Genomic DNA, 10368 nt, shown 5'->3' on the forward strand with positions numbered 1-10368 from the left:
CAGTACAACTAGGCCTGCCAAGGAGCCAATCAAGACACAGGTGAGGCGGGTCTATCCTATAACGTTGATGGGATCCATAATAACACATAGGACTGTGCCTGAAATAACCGATTCACACAAGCTCAAATGAGTAGCATCGGCAACCCGTTGTGATCTTGTAGATCGTCTATTGCCCTTTGAACAATGTTCAAAGGGCACCTGTGATGAGCAGGAACAACCCATAATATTTACAATGAAATATGTTTCTATGTAGGGCAAGGCCTTTCAAATTATGGATTTGCTGTTGACCTATGACAAAGTTTAATGTCCATCTCCTTCCAAGCTATGAGTCTAACAGTCATACATTCTCAGACCATTTCAGAGCCATCCTAGATAAAATCAGTCAAACAGATGTTTCAGGAATTATTTAGTAACCAAATGTGTTTGAGATATTGATGTGTGCCTTACTTACATAGTCATCCATTACAATTAGGAAAACTACATGTTGGAGCTGATACGTAGTTTAGGGTTATGTTAGGGTTACCTAAGCCTAAGCCTCATTCCCCTGGCTAGCATGATGCAACTCCTTGCAACCAAACGGTTTCATGCAACTACTTGCAACTGCTCGCAACCATTATCCCCAATGGCAGTTCCAAGGAGTTGCATTGGTGTGACATGTCCATAAAACTGTTTAGTTGCAAGGAGTTGCATCGCAAATCATTGGTGTGGTTTGGGCTTTAAAATGACAATCATTTTACCTTTTATCAAAAAGGTCCGAACACCTCTCAGTCTGTTCCTTGTTTGTTTGTGGGCTATGATGCAAAACAAATCTGTCAAACAGGTCATTCTCTGTAACACTTGTTGAGGCATCTTCCTCTTCTCCAGGCTTCAAATCCTGGATCCCATTCAGTTTATTGTCTACACGTTAACCCCTCAGGAATATAGAAATAACATTGATTTTCATGCATGGCTAGCAGTCTACACACAAAAGAGGGTATGAGGAGTCAGTAGGAGTGAGGAGTTAGGAGGATTTTCCAAACAAGCGCTTCCAAACTCCAGCTTCATGATGCTTTGTTTTGCCACAGTCTAGATGAGTGGCATATGATGCATAGCCTCTTATAGATAACTATCATCATTGTCTGAACCATTAAGTTATTGGGTGTATGGCTTTAAATTCTCATTGTTTCCATGGTTGGCAAATGATGTATTATCAAAAGTGTGTATCTCCTTGCATCACCTTCATTTCATTTTGTAAAACATATGTTTTCTTGGATAATGAGTCTGAATAAACAACTGTCCATACAGTTGTATAGTCTATCTGCAGCTGACACTGTATTGCCTACATACAGTATCTGGCTCATATCCAGTATATCTAGGATACATTCATTCATTGACAAAAGACAGTTAATATCACTGTTGATTGGTATAGATTGACATCTTGGAAGAAACAACATTCAAAGTGCAAAAGGCTTTTAATGACACCAAAGAAAGAAACAAAGAAAACATATTGCACAGAACAAAATAGGCAGTGGAAGAACTCACGTTTCACTTAAGTAAAAGAATCAATACAGCAATGTAGAAATATACTCTGTTAAATGTGACTTGAGTAATAGTGCAAAAGCATTGGCATGTATTCCAAAGTATTCCAAAACTAAAAGTGCTCATCTTGCAGAATGTCCCATTTCAAGTTTCCAAATGTAATATGAAAATAGCAGATCTACAAGACAGATCACAATGTGTCGCATCGCAACCCATTGTGAGCTTGTAGATCGACTATTTTCAAATGGCCGAAATAAGGCTGAAGTGGTTAATGTATGTTTTCTAATAATAAACAAAATCTCCAAAATAAATATTAACACAAAGTAAAAGTACAATATTGTCCTCTGAGATGTAGTGGTTTCAAAGTATGGCGTAGATGCTGGTTTTCCACCTCTGTCCAATCGGGTGAGACGAAGGCGGATACGGGGAGGGTTATCAGCTGGCAGCCATACTTTCATCGGACCGTACCCTTTAGGCGTGAGGTTACTGGTTGGCCCTGTCCTCTGGAAACTTCTTGGCTGGTTCCCATGTGTCTTCCCAGATTTTGTCACTGTAAAGTATAAATACATTATTTAGAGAAATTCATTTATCCCATGGGTCTTCAAAAGGGGCACTGGGACACCTTTTATTTTTATATTAACCACCTGAAACATTCTAAGAGAAGATCTACAACCTCACAATGCCTCGCACTGAGACGTGACGTGAGTTTGTAGATTATCAATTTTTGGTGACGAGATTTGGTGTCGAGGGGAAAAAGTGTTTGCATCAGTATCATGCAGCCCTAATGCACATGTATGTCTATTGCCTAATGCCTACATGTAAAAAAGATAAGACAAGAAGCATAGCGGCCAACATTCCACTTCTGGTAATTTCATTATTTTGATTTTGACTGATGTGAATTTAGATTAGTTCCTCATAAAACAATTTACTCTAGTACTGGTGACAGACAGTCCATATCTGAAGTCTGAAAGAGAAGTCATTAACAACATTAGTCGACTAACAGTCATTAATTACTAGAATCCAACAATGTGAATTTTGTAACCTTCCTGTACATTCAAGCTGTACAAGCAAATTACACAGAAGCTTCCAATTCAACTGCTGAGGCCGGTGGACTGCAGCTGCCAATCAAGCCCATACGCTGAGCTAGAGCTTTAATCGGGCCTAAATATGTGAGCCCAGCCCAACCCAGCCCGACAGAAACGATACATAATTGACAATTGGAGCCCAACACAGCCCGAAGCCTGACATTCTAAAGAAGTATAATTGTTGCATGCAGCCTTATATTTTTGTCATTACATATTGGTGATTCGAAGAACAGAGTCATTCTACCCTTTTCCAACTGTCTTTATATATAAACAAAAACCCAGCTTGTAGCAAGCACCGTCCTAATTAAGGAACAATAAACATCGGAGCCTCGCTGGAGAACACGGCTGACGGCCGCCGCTAAATCAGGCAACAGGTGTACAGGCTATTATAGCTACAAAGTTCACACGTCTATAATATTATTAGGATATACAAAAGTGACCGTGGATGGTTTCAACAATGTCCTCCGCTCCACTTGGGCACTGCATGCATGCAGACGCCACAGCGGCCACCGCCACATACACACACGCTCAACTGTTGCGCCACAGCACACACAGTCACACATGCTCAACTGTATCAAGTAGCTCATAACTCACAGCCACAGTTATGAGCGCAGCTTACATAGTCACAGAGATATCATGATACCGCGCTGCGCTTGCCTGCCTGATAAAAACAAGACCAGGAGACCTGGTTCTGCCAGACCTAAGCCGGACTTCACATAAGGTGCTTTTCGTTAGTGAGGGAGACGAAAGTCTCCCTCAAGACGAAAGTGAAGTCTCCCTCACTTTCGTCTTTCCGTCTTTCGCCTTTCATCTCAGAGAAATCAAGGTGCTTTTCCTTGACGTTAGGGAGGTAGACCAAATCAACATCAACATCAGTCAAGGAGGTACCCTGTTCTATCTCTCTTTTCCTCTTCCTCTTAATGGACTCCATCGGCAAGGTTTGCTAAATGAATCGAACTTTGTTCGATATACTGATAGGGGGAACCCTAATTTATGGATAATAAAATGTAATTGATCGATATTTCAGGATATTTGACATTGAAGGTCTAATTGAAATATTTGTCTTACGTTTTATATATACCATCTGTATTTATACTTGTAACATAATAGTGATGTCATGAGTAGTCTGTGCCTATTTATTCATGCAGATGAAACCTAACCACAACCCGACAAAGAAACCTAACCACAACCAGACATACCATGTAGTCTGTGCCTATTTATTCATGCAGAAGAAACATAACCACAACCAGACATACCATGTATGGACAAAATGGTGACAAAGGCTCGTGTAGGCCATACCTTTCAGATCTGGCAAAAAGTGACCCAACCCAATGCCCGACAAATACGTGACCAATTGGGCCCGGCCCAGCCCTCGCCGCGCAGACCCGTCGGCCTCGGGCTGAGATCTTAAGCTCTACGCTGAACAGCACACAGCTGCACACAGCAGAGAGTGAGGGAGAGAGATAAAAGCACCTGGAAGTTAGGTCGTCAGCTTTTCATTTTGCCTACTTTAACTGGACACGTTGTACCAGCGTACTTTGATGTGAAAATGTGGGCCATCGGCAGGTCTGCAACACCACACAGATGAGGTGTAACCTTCCTAAATAGTAAGGCAAATTTGAGAGGGAAGAAAGAATTGTGGGATCAACCAGAAACAACTGCCTCTGGTAGGGCAAATAGTGTCAATTGAATAATATCAAAAATGTCTTACCATGCAGGACAAGGCGCCCAATGCACCAACACTTCTTTGTTGCCCTAAAAAAACACACACACACACACACACACACACACACACACACACACACACACACACACACACACAGTATAAGAAATCACTGGGTAAGGTATACCATTATTTTTAGTACCTTTGCTTGTCTCAGTCATGATCAGCCTTAAGACAAATATACAAATTAACATGGTTCTGTGGGGCCGACAGCCAAGTGGTTATGGGAAATACTACCGCCTGACACTGAGTCCCCAGGTTGATTCCTGGGCAGGTCAGACCTTTGCTCCAATACTCTCCCTGCTTCCTTTATCTATACACTGTGAGACTATTAGCCTTGGACGATGTCTATTAAATCGCCATCTGCACATCAAACCATTGTGATGTGCGATAGCATCAGGACTTTTTGGAGTCTAGAGCGGGTACAGAAACGGCCTCTCTTTGTGTAGAACTGGTTTGTGCAAATTACTGGTTAAAGTAGTCTGAACAGGATCTGAGCACTGAGCAGTAAAATTACCTCACAGTTCCTCACACTATTGAAAAGCAGAAAGCCTGGTGACGTGAAGTTAACTTACTGGAACAGTGGGTTGTTTTAATAAACCCTTGTAGGAACCCTGACCCCCTGACTGATTTGTCACATTTTTAGTGGCCACAACCCATAAATGCTCATCCCATAATTGCATCTTCACTACAAATGGGGAACCATTTAAATAGTAAATAAACATGCGTCCCAACGGTATAACAGTTATTGCCAAGAACCTTTGTTACAATAGAGCAATAATCGACCAAACAGAAATGTCCCCTATGTGTGTGTATGTAGCCTGTGTGTGTGTGTGTGTGTGTGTGTGTGTGTGTGTGTGTGTGTGTGTGTGTGTGTGTGTGTGTGTGTGTAGAGAGAGAGAGAGAGAGACACACACAGACAGATAGGGTTCTATATTTTTTTACCTCATTTGTCCTTCTCCCTGTTATCTCCTTATATGGGTAGACCTGGGACCTTTTCATCTGGGAACATTTCTTGTAAACTTGAAGGATGAAAAGACAAGTTCATTAAGCCATGATGCTTTGTAAATGTCAGCAGTATTTTACATCTATCTATACATTTTCTGAATCTCTATGCATCTGTGTTTATGCCCATAGCCAATCAGAGAGGGGCTGTTTATGCCCATAGCCCATCAGAGGGGAAAAGGGTGGTGTCTCCTAGCCTGGTATCCAGCCTGCTTCGCTACGTTCGGCGGACTTTTTTTTCTCTCTTCGCTTCTCAGTCTGGAACGCACCCCATTGACTCGTTTTGCAGAACTACACTGGAACTACATATGTTACGTTAGGCAACGTCGTTGCTGATTGGATGTTGTTCAAACGAATGACGAATCACAACGATCCCACTGTTTTTTTTGTCCCGCCCCGCACCACAGACCAATCAGAAGCCACGGCACGACTCGAAACGTTTGTCATGTCCCGCCTCCCTTGGAGATAGGAGGCATTCCAGACTGATAAGCGGAGAGAGAGAAAAAAGTCCGCCGAACGTAGCGAATCAGGCTGGATCCCAGGCTAGGTGTCTCCATGATTGGTCAAGCCTTCACGTGACATCATAATGTCTTACTATAAAACAATGACAATGTGGGGTAATGCTGTTAAGTTGTACAACTATGCCAGAGTCACAACAAGCAGCACAAGATAAACGCCTAGCTGTGGACAAAAATTGGGCAAATTAGCCAAATCTATGTGTCTTTAGTGATGCTGTAGTGATTGGGTGTAAAGGGAACAAGTACAAATCCATGGGGGACTCCAGTCAACAAAGTATATAGGGTTTAAGTGCCTAACCACTTAAAACCTATACTTAGTTGATTCCAAAGTGCTCTATACTAGGCCCCCTCCTGTTGCCACTCTACACTACAAATCTTCGCTGACAATAATTATAGTTTGGCTAATTTCAATGAATGTACACAACCCATTCAGACCGGGATAACCTATATGTTCTCTGGGAACACGTCTAAGTCATTCATTTCTGAAACTCTTAAAAGCCTCATTTATACTACAACATATGACATACTTGGATGCAGAAAATACCAGATCTGCAAGCTCACAAAAACAAATAAAATAAAAACATTTAAAAGCCAATGTGGATGACACTAACACATTCATTTATATTCACATAAAAACAAACATTTAACACAGAATAGCAATATACAGGACAGCCAAGTATATAAGTCCAGCAACTTGTCCTTTGCAGAAATATGCAGAATATGATTCAGCTATTGTGGCATGTGTCAGTAGAGGTTAAGAGATGGAGTACAGAGGACTGGTGAACAGCTTTGTCAGGTGGTGCAAACAGAACCACCTGTTACTAAAATTGCCAAATAAAGCAGATGGTGGTGCATTTTAGGAAGATGGTGGCTCCCCCATTGTCTCCCATTTCCATCGAGGGAGATGTGGAGGTAGTCCAGAGCATCTGGGCATGCAATTGGACAATAAACTTGACTGTACTGGGAACACAGATGTCCTATACAAGAAGGGCGGGGGGCAGATTTACTTCCTGAGGTGGCTCAGCTCCTTTGGTGTGTAGGACTCTGCTGAACATGTTCTATCAATCAGTAGTGGCCAGCGCAGTACTGTATGCGGCGGTATGTTGGAGGGGTAGTATCAAGGAAGGCGACAGCAGGAGGCTGAATCAAGCTGGTTCTGTCCTCGGTACCACTTTGGATACTGTGGCCATCATGGACAATCCCTCTCCTTCCCTACTACTGTGGCAGGGCAGAAAAGCTCCTTCAGCAACAGACTGTTACATGTAACAGTCAGTCCCAAGTTGCAAGAAGGAGCGCTATAGGAGATATTTTCTGCCTGCAGCAATAAGACTGTACAAGTCCTCATCTGGTTGGCTTGATCAGGCTGATTAGGATGGGGGATGTGGGATGCAAGCCATCGGACTCTTGAGTAGTGTTTGGTCTGTCTTCTTAATATTGTAGGTTGACGATGCTTAGATGCATATTTATTTATTATTCATTTTTTTTGTTTCATCTAATGTGTTTTTATTGATGTCTCTATGAGAGCTGCCTTTCCCCTCGGGGAAGAATAAAGTACCTACCTACCTAGCTAAGACCATGTAATAAGCTGACAGCTGGGGGGGGGGACACTATAAAGGCCACTGCACACAGGATGCGATTATTCACATGGAAAAAAGGCACCCTGTCTGAGCCAACCTAAAAATACTGTATTGAGTCCATAAATTAACATACCTTGAAGATGGTTGATATTTCTATATTATAAATTGTTTATATGATTGGTCTTATGTAATATTCTAATATTTTGAGATTTATTCATGAGCTGTATTGATATAATAATCATCAAGGTAAAAATATATATTTTCTTACAACTTTTACATGTTTTTTAGAAGGATCTACGTATAGTTTTACTTACTGCACATATTGTCCACTTGGCGAGACACATTCTTGTCTTTAACAATTCTTTTGGCCCACTCTGGGCCATACTTGAGTACTTTGGCAGCCACTGCTGGTTTTGATTGGAGAGAATAACATGTCCCACAGGACATCCTCCTGGCCTCCATATTGGCTTGGCATTTGGGACATGTCTTTTTCTTCGGTCGTGTCATTTTTGGAACTGTTGAGACAAAGAAAATAACCAGAATTTTACACAATGTATTTATTCATAATAATTGTAAGAATGTACAGAAGGAACCAAATACACTCTTCTGGCTGTGGCACCGTAAATGTTTAATGTCAAGGACCCCAAATTATATTAATTTGCTATTCAGAAATAGCAGATCGTCAAGCTCACAACATGTTGCATAGCAATGTGTTGTGAGCTTTTAGATCAGCTATTTAAGATAAAACCCTACAATAAAATTGGGTAAAGTGTTAATTCTCATTAAGTTAAAAACTTTTAATCCCTATCTAGATTGGATTTTGGGTAGTTCAAAACCAAAAAACAGGATTGGGAGCACTCTGATATCTGATGAGATCAGGAAAACCTACTCAAATCTGGATCAAAACAAAAAACAGGATTGGGATCAGTTTGATTAGAAAATAATAATAAATAAAATTAAAATAAATGCTGTTATTTGATTTGCTCATATAGCGTGCAACACCTACAGTACCATCAGCTCCCAGTACTTAACAGGTTGCAGAACAATGGCTGCACAAAACAAAACACTTTGTATGACAATGGGACTAAACTTGAAAGCAGGGTGTGTAGAACCAGTGGTGGATAAAGTACTCAAATGTTTTAATTAAAAACATATGTAAGTGAGAGTCTGGCATTCAAAACCTTTACAACTATTTTCAGAATGATGTAGCTTTCAAGTTTCTATCTATTTTCTTCACCAGGTTGACAAAAGCTACATCAATACATCTTCAACAGCACACCAAATGAGTTGAGTACAGTTGGTATTCATAGAGAATTATCCACGTGCATCCATTTGTAGCATTTACATTTCTGTGTTTCATTCAATCACTCAGAGTCAAATAGAAGTGTAGCTACTTATTTTGTAAGAGAGCTTTAATAAAGAATAACTTAGTAGAATAGAGTGCTACATTTGTTTAGTTTGTCCAACACTGAACACACATTATTCCAATTTCTGTCATGTATTTGCTGTGAGTTAAAGATGTGTGGTTGTGTTATTGTGTTTTAAGTTGTTGGTACTCACTGGAACAAGGTGATGAATGACAAAGAAAGAAACCTGTAAAGGGGGGAGGGAAATGAAGATATAAATGCATAATACTTAAGATCAAATATTCCAGTGGCCACCAAATGGACCCTTACAGTTCTGTAACTAAACAATATAAGCACTGATATTCAGGATCTCTTGGTCTTTATTGATTGATTGATTGATTGATTGATTGATGTACTTTATTTAGTAAGACATGAGAACAGTACATGGCAGTACATAACAGTACATGGAAGTACAAATTCGCAATACAAGGTCTACTAAACTGGATAGCTCAGTTAAGCACGTAGCTTGTTTATAAACAAACTTAGCACAGGGTATATGAAAAATGGCCAAACCCTTAAACCACAAGAAAGCACTATGGCTCAATAGGATCCTTTTGTATTCTATTCATAATAAAACATCCATTTGTACACTCAGAATGGGAAACACAAACAATGATTACATTTCGTTTTGCCTTTAGTGTTGTGCAAACAAACATGGCATATAGAATACATAACTACACACAAATGAAGAGGGACACACACAAATAGCCGAGCTCATGTTGTTGTGTTTGTTTGTTATGGCTTGTTAGCTTAGGGATATGTCCACTGTAAAACAGTTTTAAACTTATACAGACCAACCAACTTGCTACTGTACACACCCTAACATGTTAGCAACAACCCTGTGTTGTGGTTCTATGATTTAGTGGTGGTGGGGGTGCAGATTTAACATGTATTTCTATTAAATAAATGAAAAAGTAACAAGACTTCACTTACCGCGATGTAGTTGAAAAACAATGCAATGCATCATGGGAGGCATAGACGCACATATGCATACCAGTGTTGCCAGGTATGCTTATTATAATTTCCCCAAAAAATGAATTTGAAAATAGCAGATCTACAAGCTCACAACGCGTCGCATCACGACACGTTGTGAGCTTGTAGATCTACTATTTTCAAGCAGCTGACGTATATGTTTGAAGTGCTCATGAGTCATGTGGCCCATAGTTGCTTCTTTTGGGCTTGTTTTCCTAGACCAGTGGTTGCTTGTTTCTCTCACAGAATCTGGCAACACTGGTAATGACGTTTTTGCTGCACAACTGCCCCTCAATATGATTGTTTACGTCCTAAATGTTACAAAAAACATGAAATCGTTTTGAGAAAAAATAAATGCTGCTATTTGTTCCTAAGCGACTGCAAAAGACTGCTGCTATTTGTTTCAAAAAGCTTTAAAAGAAGGCCAGAACCTTTACAGAACGTGAAATGTGCCTATAACCACATTTCCGGTTCAGAACGGATACGGAAACGTTATGTTTGTTTTCATGTATGTGGACGTGGTGAACATCCGGATGCAGTAGGCGGGATTTTATGAGTGCTAGG

General features: G+C 40.5%; 1 protein-coding gene across 1 annotated transcript; it reads right to left on the reverse strand.

Annotated features, from left to right (window-relative positions):
• Positions 1–1432: 1432 nt before the first annotated feature.
• Positions 1433–9772, reverse strand: LOC311053016 (uncharacterized protein). Its single transcript, XM_084068369.1, has 6 exons — positions 9766–9772; positions 8987–9019; positions 7741–7941; positions 5272–5348; positions 4315–4358; positions 1433–2068 (listed from the first exon to the last, which is right to left on the reverse strand). The coding sequence occupies exons 3-6, from the start codon at positions 7931–7933 to the stop codon at positions 2002–2004; spliced, it is 381 nt and encodes a 126-aa protein (XP_083924495.1). The 5' UTR covers positions 7934–7941; positions 8987–9019; positions 9766–9772; the 3' UTR covers positions 1433–2001.
• Positions 9773–10368: the final 596 nt, after the last annotated feature.

This window comes from Gymnoscopelus microlampas (genome assembly GCF_963454915.1).
Source record: "Gymnoscopelus microlampas genome assembly, chromosome: 10".
In the NCBI taxonomy this organism is placed as follows: domain Eukaryota; kingdom Metazoa; phylum Chordata; class Actinopteri; order Myctophiformes; family Myctophidae; genus Gymnoscopelus; species Gymnoscopelus microlampas.